At 50.8% G+C, this 18,295-nt stretch overlaps 1 protein-coding gene across 1 annotated transcript in view; it reads left to right on the forward strand.

Moving 5' to 3' along the window:
• The first annotated feature begins 827 nt into the window (after nucleotides 1-827).
• Nucleotides 828-18,295, forward strand: part of TBX4 (T-box transcription factor 4) — a 29,925-nt gene continuing 12,457 nt past the window's right edge. Inside the window, 4 exon segments of the mRNA XM_050321834.1 lie at nucleotides 828-983; nucleotides 1,776-1,870; nucleotides 13,456-13,575; nucleotides 15,191-15,338. Of these exon segments, the coding sequence (XP_050177791.1) occupies nucleotides 828-983; nucleotides 1,776-1,870; nucleotides 13,456-13,575; nucleotides 15,191-15,338 (519 nt within the window).

Here is an 18,295-nt window from a genome sequence, read left to right on the forward strand (position 1 = left end):
TCCCTGGATCTCTGCTGGGGCTGGAGTTGGGGGTCCCAGCCCCGTTCTCTCCCTGTATCGCCGCTGCCCCGAACAGCGGCTCGGCCTTCGCGGGCGGTGCAGGGAGCGGGGCTGGGGCCGGGGGACAGGAGCGCTCCCTCGGGGGCCGCAGGTCATTGGGAAGCGCCGGTTTCGGTCTCCGGGGCCGGGACCCCGCAGCCTCCTCAGGACTGCTCCCCCTCCGCGCCGCCGATGCTCGTCCATCTATCTGTCCGTCCGTCCGTCAAGGGAGACGGGCGGCCGGTCCCTCCGCGCAGTAAAAGTCGGGGTTGATGCGCGGCAGCCCCGGCGGAGCTGTCAGGCCTTATCTTTATTGGCTTTTCCCAGTCTCCGTCCAAGTTTAAGAGGGGCCCTTTTATCTCGGAGCCCAGCACTCCGCCTGTTTACACCGCCCGGCTCCGCCGCAGCGCTTCGGCCGCCGACCCCCGCAGCCCCGAGGGGACGGGGCAGAGGGACCGGCCGGGCTGGGCTGCCCTCCCCGACGGGTACCGGAGGGGACAGGACAACGGGTCGGGTCTGGGGGGCTGCGGCCACATCAGAGCTGCCTGGGCCTCAAGCGGGAGCGCAGCCACGCGTGGGTGGCTGCCCCGCGGGGCCCGGCTCTCCCGGGCACAGCGGCTTCCCCCGGGGCTGGGGGTGCCACGTCCCAGTGTCGGGCAGTGCCACCGCCCGGGGAAGGATCACGGGCCGGGACGGCCAGACCTGTCTCAGGTGCCTGGGTGGGGGACAGGGGCTGGACGTGGCTGTCGGTGCCGAGAGATAACGGTGCCCCTCTCTCCCCCAAGGAAATGCTCCAGGAGAAAAGCCTGTCTGAAACCGAGGAAGGGTTTCCAACAGCCCCCGCGCCCGGCCATGCGGACTCCTCCGCCGGCTCCCCCGTCCTCGGCGTAGCCGGGGGGAGCACCACGCCGCTCAGCAGCCCGCAGCTCCCCGACCCCGAGCAGGTACGCACCGTCCTGCCCGGCCCGTCGGCTTCGCCCCTGGCCGCCAGCCTGGCCGGAGCCCGGCCCGCCACCACGCATCTCCCTCGGCGGCGACACGGGGAGGGATTGCGAGGAAAGCGCATTTTTCTTCACTTTTCTTTACTTCAATTTTTTTTTTCCTACTATTACTTTTTATTCTCCCCGTCCAAAACAGGCCGCCCCATGCCCCCAGATCTGGAAGAGCAAGTCAGAGAACCGCGGCCGTCGGGGCCCGCCGGGCTTTTTCCATCCCTAAATAAAGCGCCGGGTCTGTCCACGGCCTTTCGGTGCGGCTTCTCTGCCTTCACCCCCTCCGTGATGTCCCCGCGATGTCCCCGCATCCCGCGGATGGGAACGCGTCCCTCCACAAAGCGCGGCCCTGGGAGCGGATCTGTTGTCCCGCGAGTGTCCTAGCTCCTGGATCCCGTTTTTGGGAGCCTTAGGGCGAGTCTGCCCCAACGGGGCATGGAAATTCCTAGGGGAAAAAAAAGGAAGATAAAAGAGAGACAAATAATTCCATTTGGCCGCAATGTCCTGCCTGGATGTGAAAGTCTGCAATTAAACAGGCCACAGTTTGTTTCTCTTATTTTTGGCAAAGGGCAGAGGAATTTTTGGGACTCCATGCTCCTCCCGCACAGGCTGGTGGCTTCGCCCCGAGCCTCGGCTGCAGCGCGGCCCTGGATGTGCAGCCCCCATCCCTGGCCCTTCCCAGCCCTTCTCCCAGGTTTTCTCCGTCATTTCTCGCTGTTCTCATTGTCTTTATTTTTTTTACAGACGATAGAAAATATCAAAGTCTATCTCCATGAGAAGGAACTATGGAAGAAATTTCATGAAGCTGGCACCGAAATGATAATAACCAAAGCAGGCAGGTTAGTGAAAATTCCCTGCAAACATGTATTTTTTCTGATCCCTATGAAATATCTCTGTGTGCTGAGACCGGGTTCTGCAGAGCTACTGCAATGAGGAGAATTTTAAAAATTAATTCTTTTGATCGCAGATTTCAGTAAGATAATTTTTTTTTCAATGTAAATTGTGCATGCGTTTGAGTGTGGCAAATGGGACTGGTGGATGCAAGAAAGATCCGTGGAGTCATTTGGCACATTTAGTCCCGATTCTCTTTGGTCATTTTAAACTTTTTAATTATTTGTAATCAGGATATTAGCGTGACTGTGGATTTATTTTTTTTATTAGCAGTAGTAACATTTCTTTCCCCCCCCAAACCAAGCAACCCCTCCCCTTTTCTGCGCCGTGCACCAAGACCTGTGGTGGGATATTTTGCACCAAAGTTTTAGCAATACGAAGGCTTAAACTGTTCTTTTAAACAGAAAACTGAAAGAGAAACTGGTACCGCTTTTGGGTTAAAAAAATAAAATATTTCCGTCTTCCTTTGGAAACAAACTATAATTTATAACAAATCAGAACCCCCTCAGTTTGCACACCCAGGCCCGGGAGGGAGTTCGGAGTCTCACAGAGGTTTCACTTCCCCGGAGAACCCACCCCAGCATCTGCTCAGGGTCCTGTCCCAGCCGAGCTGCTCTGGTGGGAGATGGTAGAATTAACGTCGGTAAATTAAGCTTGAGAATTAAACCTCAGACCTTCGCCATCCTGGGAGCCAGACGGTTCCCAAGAAAATTATCCAGGTCCCGCTGTGGGCACCAAAGAATTTGCCCTTGGCTTCTGCGGGAGCGGGCTCGCCTCGCTGCTGCCGGAAAAGAAACGTGGAAGGTGTTAGGATGTGTTTCCAACTTAGCTGTGTGGTTGTGCCGTGCCCTGAGACCGCGGGTTTTACACCGTGCTGGGGAGAGGAGCAGCCGGACACTCAAAGAGTGGGGAGAGAGCAGAGGGGGAAAAAAAAAAATCCCACAAGTAATATCTATGCAGGTTTTATTTCTCTGTGGTCCCCGATCGTTCGTGCAGGGGGGCTCGTGGAGTGTGTGTCTATTTTCTGTGAGACCCAGAACCCAACCCTCGGCTTTGGATTTTTGGGAACGATGAGCGCGTTCCTTCTCCTTTCCTTCATCCCGGCAGTGCTGCTCTGTGCAGCAGCTGGTCAATGCAGGGAAGTTTTATTTTAGTCCCATTAGTCCCCCTGGAGAGGGGGTGTATGTCCCGGGAATCTTCAATTTATTTGCTATTTGGCTGTTTATGGAGGGATCGTGCGGGTAACTCTGTCCTTATCACTCTGTATTTTGGTGCATAAAAATCTTAGGGCTTGTGCTGTAGAGTCTGCTGATGGAAAGAGCCGGATCCATTTGGATAGGTCTGCTCCCTAAGTCAGCTAAGACGAGGGGATCAAGACCTCAAATATTTCCCCCTTAATTTATAGTATCTGAGTGTGTCTGTGCGGGACGTGTAATACCTTTACCAAATTCTGGACCCGAAGCATCCCAAACGTGCGTGTTATCTCTCTCTAAGTCTTAACGTGGATTGTTTAAACAGCTCCATATGTATAGGGCTCAGTCCCACATTCCTTGTCCGGTGGAGCTGGCAGTGCACACGTAGTCACCTTTCATAGGGATGGGATGGGGGTAGGACCCCAAGACGCACAAAATTTGGATTTTTTTTTAAGTTATCCAAGCCAAATTCTCCACGCGTGAAAATCGGCGCAGCGCCGTCGAGCTATCAGAATTTTTATTCTTTTTTAAAATATGAAGAGTTTGTAATTTAAAAAAACCTAACAAACGAAAAACAATGAAAGAAGTGGCTGAAATGCTGATGAATAAGACGAAACAAAAGAACGGCTTCATTTAATTTCTTTGGGAATGGTGTCCAAATACAGAGCAATTGTTTTTAGCAGGGTTTTTAGCAGGTTTTTAGCAGCGAGGCACAGGCTGCTCAGCCCACGCAGAGGTGCCGGGACCCGGCTCTGTCCCACCCGGTCCCCGGGCTGGGTTTTCCAGCAAAAATACAGAGAATAATTAGCACGAGGACCGCCGAAAAAATCGAACAATTTAAATCTCGTGGTGACTCCAGTCTCTCGGTTCGTAGCGGTGCCAGGCTGGCCACGCGTGTCCGTGCCGAGGGCAGGGCATGAAAATTATTACTTCATGCAGATTTTATTTTACCCGAGCTATTTAAATAGAGAGTCGCAATAATAAACCTCCTCCTGACCCAATTAAAAAAACGATGGTTAATGGAGATTTGTGTGCACTTGCATTTACCGTTGGGGGGGGGGGGGCGGTGGAAAGAGGGAAAGCGGCTAATTGCAGGCACTAATTAGGACTCTAATCCCCCTCCCAGCAGGCACAGAGATGCCCCTGAATGCCGTTAGTTGAAATCACTTAAATGTCGGTCTGTCTGACCTCAAGGGGCACAAACGAAAAGAAATGGAAGCCTGATTTTTAAATTTCAAACAACAACCAAAAAAAAGAGTGACTTTAATGACAAGTTCACTCAATGGAGAGGAAATGTACAGCTCAGCGGAAGCGTTAATTCCATGGCCATGGTGTAAAATAGCTTTTTTGTATAAACAAGGCAAATATTGATAACTTAGTGGGGGGGAGAGGGGGAGTCATTTGTTTCATTCTTTGTAGAGCTCCACAGAACGAGCCAACTATAAATTATCGAGAATTTAGGGCTGAGAATTACTTTGGGGGATTATTACTCCCTCTTAGGACTGATCTGTAAGAGATATTAGGAGAACACAGCAAGCTCAGCATTGAAATAGAAATCATGTTGTTGCCAAGAAAGTTGATTTATAAAGTGGAAACATCTTTAAAATGCACTCGCTATCTTTTTAATGTCCGACTGCTTCGTTGTGGGAGGGGGGGAAAAGAGATTATTTTATATTAAAAGGCTCATCAAAAGATAAAAAGTCTGTGTTAGCAAAGTTCCCTGAACTTTGCAGGGAAGCGCTCGGATCCCTCGCAGCGCCCGTGGCAGCGCCCGCGGGATGGGACCGGCTCCATCACTCAGAGCCTTCCTCTCCTCCCTCCTCTTTGAGGTTTGCTCTAATTGCGGATTTCTCCTCCAGAGGATTGTCTGTTGATGGTTTTAAAAGGCTGGATATATGGTAGTGCGGAGATCGCCGCGTCCCCGGCGCTGCCTGGGGCTGTGGGGACCCACGGGCTGCGGGGACCGGCGGGGCGTGAGAGGAAAAGCGGCCACGCGTGGCTACTTGGGGCGCTGCCCTTCGCCAGGGGCGCTTGGCAGGGCAGGTTTCGGGGGAGGCAGCGTGGTTACAGATGAAACCCCGTTTCTCGGGGGGCTGAGAGTCCCCCTCGCTCCTCTCCGCGGAGCCCCGGCAGGGCGGTCGCTCCCGGGCCATCATTCCCGGTTCCCATCCCCGGTTCCCATCGCCGCTCCCAGCGCGGCTGGGTCGCTTTCCAGAGACGGGAAAGAGCCCAGCACCCAATTCGAGCTGTACCTGCCTGTTTTGTAAATAATTGTTCCTGCACCCTCCCCTGTATGTACATATATATGTATACATATATATATATATATAAAACCAAAAACCCAAACCAACCAATCAACCAAAAAATCCCTCCCTCCTCCCCCCACCAAAAAACAAACAACAACAAAAAAACCCAACCAAAAATTCCCTAAAACCACCACAAAAATTTGCCAGTGGAAGAGGTCCTATTAAATCAATTTAATCGAATCGATCTAGATGGTGGTAAAGGGGACAGGGTTTCTTGGAGGATGGAGATGCAGGGCACACACCTTTCCTGCGGGATTTCAGGAATTCCTTAGTGATGAAGTTGTGCAAGGGGTGGGTAAAGCTGAAAGCAAACGAGGGACTTCATTATAAATCTTGCTTTCTGAATTCATCCTCTCCCTTTTATGTGCTATTATTTAACTGAGCAATTGTAATTTTTTCGTAGCTCGTGGCAAACCCTGCTCTGTCTCATCTCTCTTTGTGAAGCCTCATCCTCCAGACTTTATTTCTGCTGGAAGTTAATCTTTATTCACACAGCCTTCCTGGCTCAGGGTTTCTTCTTTCTGTTGGATTATTTATTTAGCTGTTCCCTAGGTTTTTTTCCAAGGTGCCAGCCTTTGCAGCATTGCAATTTCTATCCTGGTATTGCCAAGGACAGACAATTTGATAAAACTTATGTTTCCTCAGTAAAAAATGTCAGTTCACAGGATGTCTGGTCGCATTTTTGTGAACAGTTACTGAAGAGAAAATAATGTGTTGTTCCCCCTTGGCAGCAGAACCAACCCTGAGATGTAACAGGAGGCTCAAGATCCTGAATTTGAGTTTGGGATGGAGTGCAGGGTGTGCAGAGGTATGAAGACAGCTCTAGTCTCTATGGTAGCAGGTTTTAAGAAGCATGTGCAGGAAAATATTGCACAGGAAAAAAAAATAGGATCAATAAAGCAGCTTGCATGTGTGGAAAAGACTCAAACCCCCTTTAGATGTTCAAGTTTCATTTTAAAAGTGGCTTATTTCTGTTTTAAAAAAAAATCTGTTCCTAATCAACTTTACTAAACCAAAATAAAACTAGTTTTTAGGACATCAGGGTCTGAAGAAGTATAAATGCTTTGGCTAAGCTGGTGCAGCTTTCCTGTGTGAATAACCCTTTAAATTTTCCATGGCTCTGTAGGGCATATGGATGCCCAGTTCTCATTACAATTAGAGGGAAATATTTGTCCAGAATCTTTTGAGGCAGTTACAAGAATTTCTGCTGAAGGTTTTTGATCCGAGAGCAAACCTTCATATCCGAGATCAGCGGTGGAATGTGAGCCGTCAGTTTAAAATGGAGAAATAAAATAGATATTTGAGGAATGTTTGATCCGCTTGCTCCTAAATTTGGGGTCCTGGAATTACCCTGGTTGGGCAAAACTCCTGCTTTTTAGAGAAAGAGCAGGAGCAAACCCCAGTGGGTTCTTGGCTGTGCTGCTGAATCTTCTCTCTGGAAACAGCAATCCTTGCTTTGAGTTTGGTAAAGACACGGGATGCTCACGGTTAAGGGTGTACTCCTAAAGTTTTCCCTGCTTGGAGAGGCAGCTCCAGGGGGCAGGGGAGGGTTTGGTCCAGCCCAAAACAGCTGTGGAAGGGCCTGAGCACCACTGGGGCTCTGCCTCTGGATCAAGGGGCTGTGGATCATCTCCTGCTCTGCACTGGTGGCACCAGTGCCAAAGCTACCCATGGAGCCCACTCAGCTCCAGTGAGGGAGAAAACCTGCCCTGAAATGCTGTCCTTGGCCAAGCTCTTGCCCAGGTTCTCTCTGAGGTTCCTTTGTGCCTCTCCCATCCTCTGGCATGCTGAGACCTTCTCTGCTCAGCTTCAGCTGCAGCAGAACGAAAGCACTGGAGGAACAACCCATGGCCAGAGAGCTGCCCGAGTTTCAAGTCACCATGGGGCAAAGAGAGGAAATGTTTCTGGACCATGAAAGCAGCCACCCAGCTGACCAAGGTCTCAAGTATGTGAGAAACAATGTTTTATTTAAAAATTAGCTGTGCTGGCCAGAAGAAAAAAAAAAAATACAACCCCACTCTTCCAAAATATAAAAATCCCTTAACTGTCTGACCTTCTCATCACTAGGTCATGGTCCTGCCACCAGATAAATCTCTCCTATCTGTCCACGGACTGAGAGTTCAATGTTGCTTGTGTTAGTGACAGTGAATTTGGGGCTGAAAAATGAACTACTGATGAGAACTCCTGTTGAACCTGTATTGTTTGTTATTCTGAGGCAAGGATCTGGCATGGGCTAATCCAGCACTTCAAAGTTAACTGCTCTTACTTTGTATACAGAGCGTCATAACGGAGTGGCGTGGGTGATAAGAGAAATAAGGGACTGAGGGTTAGGATACACTGGGAAAATGGGACCCTGTTGAAAAACTCTTTGATCTCCCTAAAGTATTTTCTGAAAGCAAGAATCTATCAAAAAGGAAATGCCATTTAAAAGGCTAAAAGAAACAGCTGACATCCCCAAATTTGTTTTAATCTGCCCCGGAGAATATTATTTTTAAAGATGCGTTAAGTCGGTGCAAGAAATCCTTGTCAAAAGAAGGGAGATCAGGAAAAAAACTGAAGAAAGGTCATCAGAATGGAGACATGGTTCTTGAAGCCTCTGCACACCATTCCTTTCCCTCCTAATAGTGAAGATGAGGAGAAGCATCCTCGAGCAGCCATGGCCAGCTCTCAAGAAGAATTTGGGGCCACATTGGTGGTTATCAGGGATCATTGTCTGCCTTGGTGCTTTCAAACCATCACTGGGGCATCTCACAGTGCCCAGCAGGTTCTGAGGAGGGCTTGTTAGCCCAGATGTTGAGTGATCCGTGGTTTTTCTGATCCTTTCACAACCTGATATGCCACAGGCATCACCCTTCCAGACACCACCATTTGGGAGCTTCTGGAAATTCAGTCGTTGTTTTACTTGACCTCCCCAAAAGCAGGGATTGTAAAATCACTGGCTGTCCTTGGAAATCTTTGTCTTAACTGCCTTTAAAAATAGAATCTGAGCTGCTGAAGGGCAGGGGGGTGTTTTTACCTCCCTGGAAAGGACAGAAGGAAGCACTCAGTGGTATCTGGAGCACCATCCACCCCTCAGGGACAGGCTGTGAGCTCCAGACTGCACATTGCCATGGGCTTCAGAGGCACCCCCAGCCTTTGGAGAGGACATGGGTTGCTCCATCAGGACCAAGGTGTCTTGTTTCCACGCAGTTTTCTCTATGGGAACAGCAGCTGAATTCCCCAAGTCTTCCCTGCTTCCTGTGTGCTGGTCAGAGATGTCCCTTCCCAGCTAATGCATCCGCAGGGACATCAGGAATGACGTTGGCACCTAAGTGAAGAAGGCCAGGTTAAATCCTTGTGAGCAGGAGGATGGGGAGGGGTTTGCATGACCCAGTGTCCCTGGCACACACAGGTCCCCATGTGCAGCGTGGCACGTGCTCAGGTGAGTGTTTGGAGCTCTTTGATCAGCTCTGATTCTCTTGGCCTTTTTTTTTTTTTTTGCTGGCAGCCCCCTGCCCAAAAAATGACTTTACTGGACCTGGGAGTTTTGCTCCCATCTCTCCAGGACTGACCAGACCTGCTCATATGGGGATTAAAACACAGAGTGGCCAAGCCTGGAGAGTCTGAAAGGCTGGGAACTGCTGCCCCAAAGGAAAGCAAAGCTTTCCCCTTATCACTCACTTCCAAATCCAACCAACCAATTACACATCAATTAAACTTTGTTTGAACATAATAGAAGCTTTGGCTCCGTGTCAGCAACTGCTGCACGGTTAAGGGGATTGGATAGTAATAGCATAAATAAATAAACAAGAGATGCTTATTCTAACAGTTCATTTTAAAACAATTTGTGAATATCATGTAGAGATAAAATGTGCCTAGCATAAACTTAGCTAAGCAGTGACTGCTTCATTATCAGAACAAATAATTCACTAGCACATCATCTTTGAAGCTTGGGAGGGCTATGGGACTGTGCTGCTTGTTTATTTTCCTGGCTTTTACTGGTTTTGCTACATTTCATCTGCAGGGCAGGGTTTAGCCGGGGCTGTGGCAGTGTGGTGCCAAGCTCTGGGGATGTCCACGGTCCCCAGAGCCAGGCTGAGCCCCTCTGCCCTCCCCAGGCATCATCTGGGTGCCAGACTGTGGTGTTTTAATGCCATGCAGAATGTCCTGCTCACACAGGTAACCTTTCCCCCATGATCATTATCTTTGAGGGCAGATTATCTTTCTCTAGTGAACGTAAAAACTGATTTAAGGTTTCCTCTGTGCAGGGCAGTGAGAGCTGCTGCCACCACACAGCAGGGATTTGCCCCTGCCAGTGCAGGGAGTGGGGCAAAAATGTGCCTGTCAGAGCCTCTAAAGCCAGCAGGGAGCTCTGAGGGTGCACAGGACCATCAGGATGGGGCTGAGGGGCCTGGATGGTCCCTTCTGCTCTGGCTTGAGCTGGAAGGAGGGAGAAGTTGGTTTGAATGTGCTTGAAATTGGAGTCCTCCTCACTTGGTGTTTTGCAGAAGAGGCTGTCAGGGCTGGTGCTTGTGCTGTGTCCCCTGTGCATTGCTGGCTGTCACCTGGGTGCTCTGAGGGCTCGTGGCTGGTCCCTGGGTGGGCAGTGGGACTGGTGGCAGCTCTGTGGCTCCCACTCCTTGAGGGACCCTGCTGGCTGCCCTGTCCTCCTCCTGACGTGTGATGGAGGGTTAGACACACACCTGGTGGGTCAGGCACACACCTGGTGTGGCTTTCAAAAAACCAAGCGTGAACTGGAAGAAACTTGTCCAGTGCTGGCCTTCCCCACCCCAGAGATGGGGCTGTTGTTTGCATGGTCAGGGCATCTGCTACAGCCCCTGGAGCACTGTGTGTGACCAGGCCTTGGGTCTGAACCAAAGATGATGAGGCCAGGAACTGCTGCTCTTAACCTCCTGATTTCTGCTGGCTCAGACTTCACCTGACAGTCGGTTTATCCTGTGCTGTGCATTCCCAGCACTGCATCCCGCTGAGCTGCCCCTCGTGCCCAGGCAGGGCTGCAGCCACCCTTGGGTGCAGGAGGTGTCCCTGAGGACCAGATGCCACCTGCTCAGACATACTCCCTGTGAAGCCCCAGATGCCCAGTCTGTGTCCCATATTTCTGCCCAGCAGAGAGCTCTGAGGTGCTTTGGAGTCGTGCGTGGCATCGCGGGTGGGTAAAACCCGGACCTGCCCGGCTCTTGCTTCAGACCTCCCACCAAAGCCGGGCTGAGCTTTCCCAGAGCTTGGCAAGACTTTGGCAGGTTTTATTGCAGCACTGGGTGAGCCTTGTGCCGCTGCAGCTCCCCGGGCAATGGATGATGAAGCAAGCTATTGTCCGGGGCTGCTGGGGCAGAGCATCCTCGGGGAGCCGCCCATCCTCCCCCAGCCCCTGCCTGTGCAGAGCCGCTCCCGAGCGCTCAGCCCGTGCCTCTGAGTAGCTCCATTGACCTGCAGTAAATTTGGGGGGAAGCAGGCAGGTTTTTGGCCCTTTCCCAGGGAGCTGTATGGAGCCACTGTAGGCACGGCCTCGCTCCCGGGCAGGGCTGGTGCCTCCACCGTGGTTTTCTGCTCCCTTTCTTTCCAAACAGGAGGTTTCGTGAGGGACAGGACATGATATTAGGTGCTCTCTCTCTCGCCTTCTTCTTTTCTTTTTTTTTTTTTTTTTTTTAATTCAATCTCTGTGACTGCATTTTCTTGGCCCCAGCTCCCAGGTTTGTCATGCCTTCCCACCAGAAACGCACAACCCATGTTTGTATCGTGTTGCAGAGACATATTTACCGAGCCAGCCTCTGCCAAGGGGTTGAGAAATATGTTTTCATTAAGAAAATTAAGCTGACAAGTCCCTGGACGGCACATTAGCCGCATATTTTTTCTTTAAGGCCAAAATGCAGCAGCTAATAATAATGATGAAATGTCCATGCACAGCCAAATTGCTAAAATCTACCCTGTGTTTTCCTGGAAAAGAATGCGGAGAGTTGGCAAACTTGGTTGGAGCTGGGTCTGTGGAAGGGCGAGCACAATGCTACCACTGCGAGATAGAGAGTGGTTTGCAAGTTAAGCAACACCTTCAATCAGATGTGAGTCCCCATTTGTTATCCTTAAAGAATTTCAGCTGTATATATTATAGTAGTACTTTGGCTCTTTGTATTTATTTTAGAGGGCTATACTAAAGAACATTATAAACTCAGGCATGTCCATGCTATATGAACTCCATATGCTGAAGCTTAATTTTAAATGCCATTAAAAAAGCACTTAACGTTTACAATATATCAGTTCGGCTACTTTAGCAGCTTGGATGTTCTACAGTAAATGAAATGATTGAGGTAAAAAGAAATTCAGAAGCTAAATGTTATAAAAATCCCCAATGCTGGACATTCGCCTGGTACAATGAACTGTCAAACCGTGTCCATCTCGTTTCTGGATTTTAATGAATTTATCTTTTTTTTTTGTTTTTTGTTTCATTTTTAAATACCATTTTAAAGCCTAATTTAAAAAAAAAAATAAAAAAATCTTGGCTTTCAGATTGGATTCCTTATACAATTTTTTTTCAATGTGTGAATTGGGCTGTGTATTCACAAATTGAAATGTCCTACTGTATTTACCCAGGTGCTTACCTGTAGGAGGACAAGGTTAAGAGGAGTGCAGAGTTTATGAATGAAAATCAAAGAGGGACATTGGTAAACCACCCCTTTTTAGTCCCGGCTAATTACATGGCAAACATCTGGAATTTATGCAGGGTGGTTAAAAGAGTCAATTGAAACGGTTTTGAACAGGGCCCATTTTGTTGCCTTCTCCCAAAAAAAAAAGAAGCAGTGACAAAATGGTGCTGCAGCCCCGGCCCAGCTCGGCTGGGGAGGGGGCAACGCACAGGGAAAGGGGGGATAAAGGCAGGGACAAAGTGGCCTCGATGTCTGATGGAGAAATGGCATTTGGGCCCTTCCTGATTTGTGTCATTAGAACGACTCCGGGATGTGGCAATTCCCGGCCTCCGTGCCCCGGTGCCGGCGGGAAGGAGAACTCTCTGTCCCGGCTGCGAGGCTGTGGTGAGCCAGTTTGCTCTACTGGCTTGGGTGTTTTTACTGGATGAGGAGGAGGTTGGGAAGATGGAGCCAAGAAAATAGTAACTCTGAGGATGTAAAGTGCCTAATCCTGCAAATCCTGGCTGGTGATGTGCTCTCGAGGGACTGGGAAGCCCATGGCAGTGCCAGGACCCATTAGGGCCATCTCCTTTGGATCGGCGATGGAACGTGCTTGTTCCATAGCTTTATTAAAAACCTTCTTGAGCGTTGCAAAGCTTATTTAGGTGTGTAGGATACACATGCAGACATCCCCCAGCGGGGCACTGGTTTGTGTGGTGGTTCTGCTTTGGTGGTTCTGCGCTGTGGCCACCAAGGTCGGTGGTCAATCAGCGGGACGGGCGCGTTTCAGCGGGGAGCCCAGCCCTGCTCCCAGCTCCAGCAGGGTTTGGTGGCTGTGTGTGAATTTGGGAAATCTGGGAAGGCCTGTCTGCAACACTGCTGGGTTTAATCCTCAGTCTCCCCGCAGGCTTTAGTGATCCTCAGTGCGTTGGAGGGAACTCAGAAGTGGGGACTTGGTGTGGTGGATGTTGGGATCGTGTGAATGAGGAACCTGCATGTGCTCAGGTTCTTCTGAAGTGGAGCCAGATCTCCTGACTGTTCATGCACTTTCATGGCAGCAAGAAATCTGCAATTCTGAGGCTGCCAGAAGCCAGGTAGAATCTCCTGTGCTTGTGAGGGCTCCTTGTCCAAGCCTCCCACAAAGAGGGACATGTTGATCCCCCCCATCTCTGTGTGCACCCACCTTTTCCTGGTGTCCCTCGTCCACATTTGTGCTCTGTTTTGCACCGGGACACGCTCTGGAAAGAGTGAGTTGAATTCAGGTGATGTGCAAGAGCAAATGTTCTGTAGCTCATTCATCCTCTTGGGAATTCATCTCATGGTGGAGCTGCCTTTTCGGGTGCTGCTCCAAGTTTCCATCGGTTCCAGCGCTGCTCCAGGTCACTCACTAACGTGGTAACCCTTTTCTTTCCCTAAGGAGGATGTTTCCCAGCTACAAGGTTAAAGTGACTGGAATGAACCCCAAGACCAAGTACATCTTGTTGATCGACATCGTCCCGGCCGACGACCACCGGTACAAATTCTGCGACAACAAATGGTAAGAGAACACTCCCGTTTGCCTTCTTTTCCATAAGAAAATTGCAGTTGGATCAACCATTTGTTGTGCAAACTCAGAAACCAGCACCAAACAAACCTTCCCACGGGAGGGACGCCAAGGTCCCAGAGCCCTCCTCGGTGGAGCAGGGATGGAGACCAGAGCCAAGGGCTGGAAGTTAAAGCCAGACAAACATAAAATAAAAATATTATTAACAGGCTGGGGGAATTGACTGCTGGAACAAAGTGCTGATGGGGGTGGCGAGTTGTCCATGCCCGAAGTGCTCTAGATTGGGTGTCTTTTTGGAGGAGATGCTTTAGGCCAAGCGTAGGTTACCTGGCTCTGTGTGGTGCAGGAGGGTGAAGCCACAGCCTGCATTATACCAGAGGCTGAACTGAATGATCTAATGGCCCATTTTGTTGTTCAAAATTAAGTATCTAAGTGAGTCAAGAAAAGTTTTAGAGTGAAACGTGGGGTGGTTCCCTCAGAGCCTTCATTCTCTTGTGTTATTCTTCCCTTCCCTGTGCCTTTGAGTGAAGCTCCCTACCCGAGAGGCAGCTGTGATTCTTGCTCTCTGACAAAGGAGCTGCTTTCCCTTTGGATTTTTACCCCCCAGAGTGCCCAGCAGCCTCCCTCAGTGCCACTATTCCCTGTGGCTTTCCCAAACCCTTCCACCGGCTGCTGCCTGGTGAAAAGATGAGCAATGGAAAATCCCACAGTCCTCTTAATGGCAATGAGCCTGGTGACATCCCATACAGCAGTAATAATTTACTTGCACATTGGGGCTGCTCTAGTTTAAAAAAAAAAAAAAAAAATCCCTTTTCTGTGTGCTTTTGTCCCGAAATGCCGCTGCGTAAGAGGAGTGGACCGAGGGTCTCTGCACCATGGTGGCCACTTTGTGTGTTTCAAGCATTAAACACGAGATGATGGATAGTTGTTAACTCTCTTTAATTCAGTTTTTGCCAGCCCTAGAGCTGTTTCCCCTTTTCCTTTTATTGCTGCTGGAAAGTTTCAGTTGTTTTTTTGGTCATATTGCTTTTATTGGGGTTTTATAAGAGGAGAACAATGCGAAGTAATGAGGGCGTTGCCTTTAAGTGATGTCTCATGGCTGGGTCCTGTGTCCATGAGAGCTGGTGGTGGTGGTGGTGTGGGGCAAGGGGAGCTGGCAGAAGGTTACAAGGGCAGCACCCTGTGCCAGCACACAGCCCCAGAGTGGGGAACAGCCCCTTCCCACTGGGAAAGGCTGTGGGAGTGCCCTCACACTGCTTCTGGTGCTCACAGGTACCTTCTCCTGGGGAGGTGTGTGAGGCCACCTACCTCTGCAGAAAGCTCTTTGAAGGCTTCCTAAAAAACCTGGATAATAATTCCTCCTTGACCACTGCCAGTGTAGAGCCACTGCCCCCAGGAAGGTCCATGTGGAGGCAGGGATGGGGTTCCTGTGCCAGCCTGCGATGCCAGAACCGGGAGCCCTGAAAACCCGCCGAGCTGCAGGAGCCTCCTCACGTCCCCACGCCCTGCTGTGCCCCCCCAGGGCTGGAGAAAAGGGGTTGCTGGGCTGAGTTCAGGGGCAAACAACTGTGACTGGGTGGTGATCCATCTATCCCCTCTGTGTCTGCAGGATGGTGGCCGGGAAGGCAGAGCCGGCCATGCCGGGCCGGCTGTACGTGCACCCCGACTCTCCAGCCACGGGGGCACACTGGATGCGCCAGCTGGTGTCCTTCCAGAAGCTCAAACTCACCAACAACCACCTGGACCCCTTCGGACATGTAAGAGAGACCTTCTGCAATGCTCTTGGGCAGGGGTGGGCCCGCAGTGGGATGCTGGTTGGGATGTCACAGTTAATTTTACAACAAGCAACATTTACTTTGTGCTGCCAGCACGGTGGGGTGGGGAGTGTTTCATCCAGAGGGAGGGGGCTGCCTGGGTGCTTCCCCTGCTCCTGGAAAACCACCATGACTTGCTCAGTTGTGTCCTCCCCGATGCCACTGACCTTTCGTTCTCTGCCCGGGGAGCTTTCCAAGGCAGCGCTGTGGGATTTCCAGCCCTGCACGTGGCACTTGCAGCTCACAGAAACAGGTTGCATAAACTCCTGATTTTCCAAGCTGGCTTTGGCAGCCCCATAGAAGATTAAGTATTTTATTGGGAAAATCTTGTGTGTTGGGAATGCAGAGGTGGGGAGCACAGAGTTATTTTCCCCAGTGCGTTTAATAACTCGGACCAAGGGCCCTTCCAGCCTGCCAGGAGAATGAGGGCTTAGACAAAAACATGGACTTGTCTGGTTTGCACCTCCTGAGCTGAAAGTCAAGTAAAAATAAGCCAACCTTGGGAGGAAGGGAAGAAAAAGTTTAAAATCCTTCTAAGTGTAGTACCATCAGCTCCTCCTTGGCACCACAGGTAAGAGAGTCTAATTTGTGTCATCAAGTGTGTTTTTTAACCTGCTAATCTTCAAGCAGCAGCAATTTGGGGGATGAGGGGGCTGTGAGAAGGTCTAAAGAAGGGTGCAGGGTGTGAAGGGGTGTATCTGTTGCTCAAAATGATTGTGCATCAAGCCTCTAAAGAGCAGGTTTTCCTGGGAGTCAACCCTAAAACCACCTGGAAAGTGCAACTCTGGCACAGCTAAATCGACCTGAGATCTGTGGCTCTGACTCCAGAGGCAGCATGACCCCCACAGGTTTAAAGTGTCGCTAAAAATCTGGGACTTTTCGCCGTGTTTGTGATTTTTTTGCACGTTTTGAGCCGCACAAAGCGCCGCGCCCGTGCCGCGTGTCGCCGGTGCCGCGGCAGGGCCGGGCTCTGGCAGCGTGACACGGTGATAACCTGACCCTCTTCCCAACCTACTGACCCCAGGGAAACATGTGTGAGCTTCAAAGGCGGCTCATCGGGACCGTTTAGTGCCTGGCCTTATTAATCACAGGCGAGCTCTCCCCTTCGCTCTCCTCTGAGGGGGAAAAGCACCACGGAAATGAAATGAAATTAAATCACCCGGTAAAAGTCGCACAAACCCCCCCAGTGCCGCCCCTTCGGTGCCAAAGCCACCCCAGCCTGCTGAACGTGCACGTGGCACTTTCCCACTCCGTGTTTTCCCCTCGGCTGGCTCTGCAATGTTTAATATACGACTGTTTATGTTGTAAACCGTGAGCCGTAAAAGGCGCAGGATGTGCGATGTGGCTGTAAAACAAACAGGATGTGCAGTGTTGGTTTTGCCATTTTTTAAACGTTTGCTTTGCCTGACTTTGTCATTTTTTTTTTTTTTTTTGTAGCTGCGATTTTGACGCTGCATTTTCAACAGGGAAGATTTTTTTCGGGGTTTTTTTTCCCCCTCCTCCCCTTTTCAATGAACAGCCTGTTTGTCCTTCCCACAAAGCTTCACTAGTGACCCAGAGGGGACTGTGATTTGGGGTTTGGGGTGATACCTGCATCACGATGCCATGCTCCAGGGGAGCCCTGTTCAGTGCCCTCAGGTTGTGTACCACAGCCCAGCACATTCCCTGTTTTTTCATGTTGGGAAAATGCCTGAAATCAGCTATTTTAAGTGCCCATTTTGCTGCTCAGTTCAGGCACCCACAATCTGCCTGGCTAAACAGCGTTGAGCCCACTCTCAGACAGCTCCTCGTTAGGCTTCTCAATCAATCATCTGCTTTAGAGATGTGGTGCTCCCCTCCTGCCCTGCAAATGGAGCAGGGCTGGACTCTGCACCAGCAGAGTGGGAATCCCCCCAGCAGCTCTCGCTGAGGACGGTTCTGCTGTTGCAGGGGTGGCTGCTGTCCCTGGCGGGGCAGTGCCTGCCCAGCTCAGTCCCACGAGGGAATAAGAACAGCCTCTCATTTCTAGGAATTTGTTCCCAGCCTCTGCAAACACTTTCTTGAAGCTCCCTAAGAAAAACAAGCCGGGAAAGCCGCAGGGTTTGTTTGCCTGCCCGTGCGCCAGCGGAGCCAGCCTGCGCTTCCTTTTGTCTTTGATTTCCTCCAAACCTCAAACCCACGTGGGGGGGGAGGATTTCTGCAGGCTGGGCTGGGGTGTTTTTGGGTGTGTGGGCTGTGTGTGAGCTGTGCTGTGCTGGGTCACCCCCCTGGCACCCTCAGCCACTGCAGGCTCCCGAAGGCGTCGTGGCACTGGGCTCCCTGCCTGGGACAAATCCCTCTGAGCCTGGCTCCTGCACTCCTAGGGTGTCACCTGAAGGACAGGCAGGCAGGAACTTCCCATTATTCCAGTGGATTCGTTGATAGATCAGCCCATCAATCCGTGCCCTGGCTGCGTGCGCTGTAATAGCTGCTTAACATCGGGGGCAAGCAGCCCCACGGAGTTCCTAAAGACAAGTGTAGGCACATTTAAGGCTTAAAATAAGCAAGTTAAACAGCTTAATTAATAAGCTGTGGAGCTGAAGCCCTTGCTGCAATCCACGGAATTAGATTGGAGATTATTTACCGTGCTGGGGATGCAGGAAAGCCTCTCTCCCTGACACCCAACCCATAACCCAGCCCACCACCTCTTCCTCTCCAGCCCCACAAACCCCACTCCTGCTGCTTCCCCTGGCCCCTTATCTGTCGTGGTAAATCATTAGTTACAGCCAGAGGCACGGGAGGCATTTGTCACTGCAGACACGCAGAACTGAGCAGATTTGATATCAGAATTAGTGCAGAGCTCTGTAATCTGCCCCAAACCCCGCTGGCTGAGCAGGTTTTGTGGCAGGTAAGCCTGTGCCCAGCTCACCCAGCACAGCCTG

This window comes from Myiozetetes cayanensis, unplaced genomic scaffold (genome assembly GCF_022539395.1).
Source record: "Myiozetetes cayanensis isolate MyiCay16 unplaced genomic scaffold, myiCay2020 scf27, whole genome shotgun sequence".
NCBI classification, from domain to species: domain Eukaryota; kingdom Metazoa; phylum Chordata; class Aves; order Passeriformes; family Tyrannidae; genus Myiozetetes; species Myiozetetes cayanensis.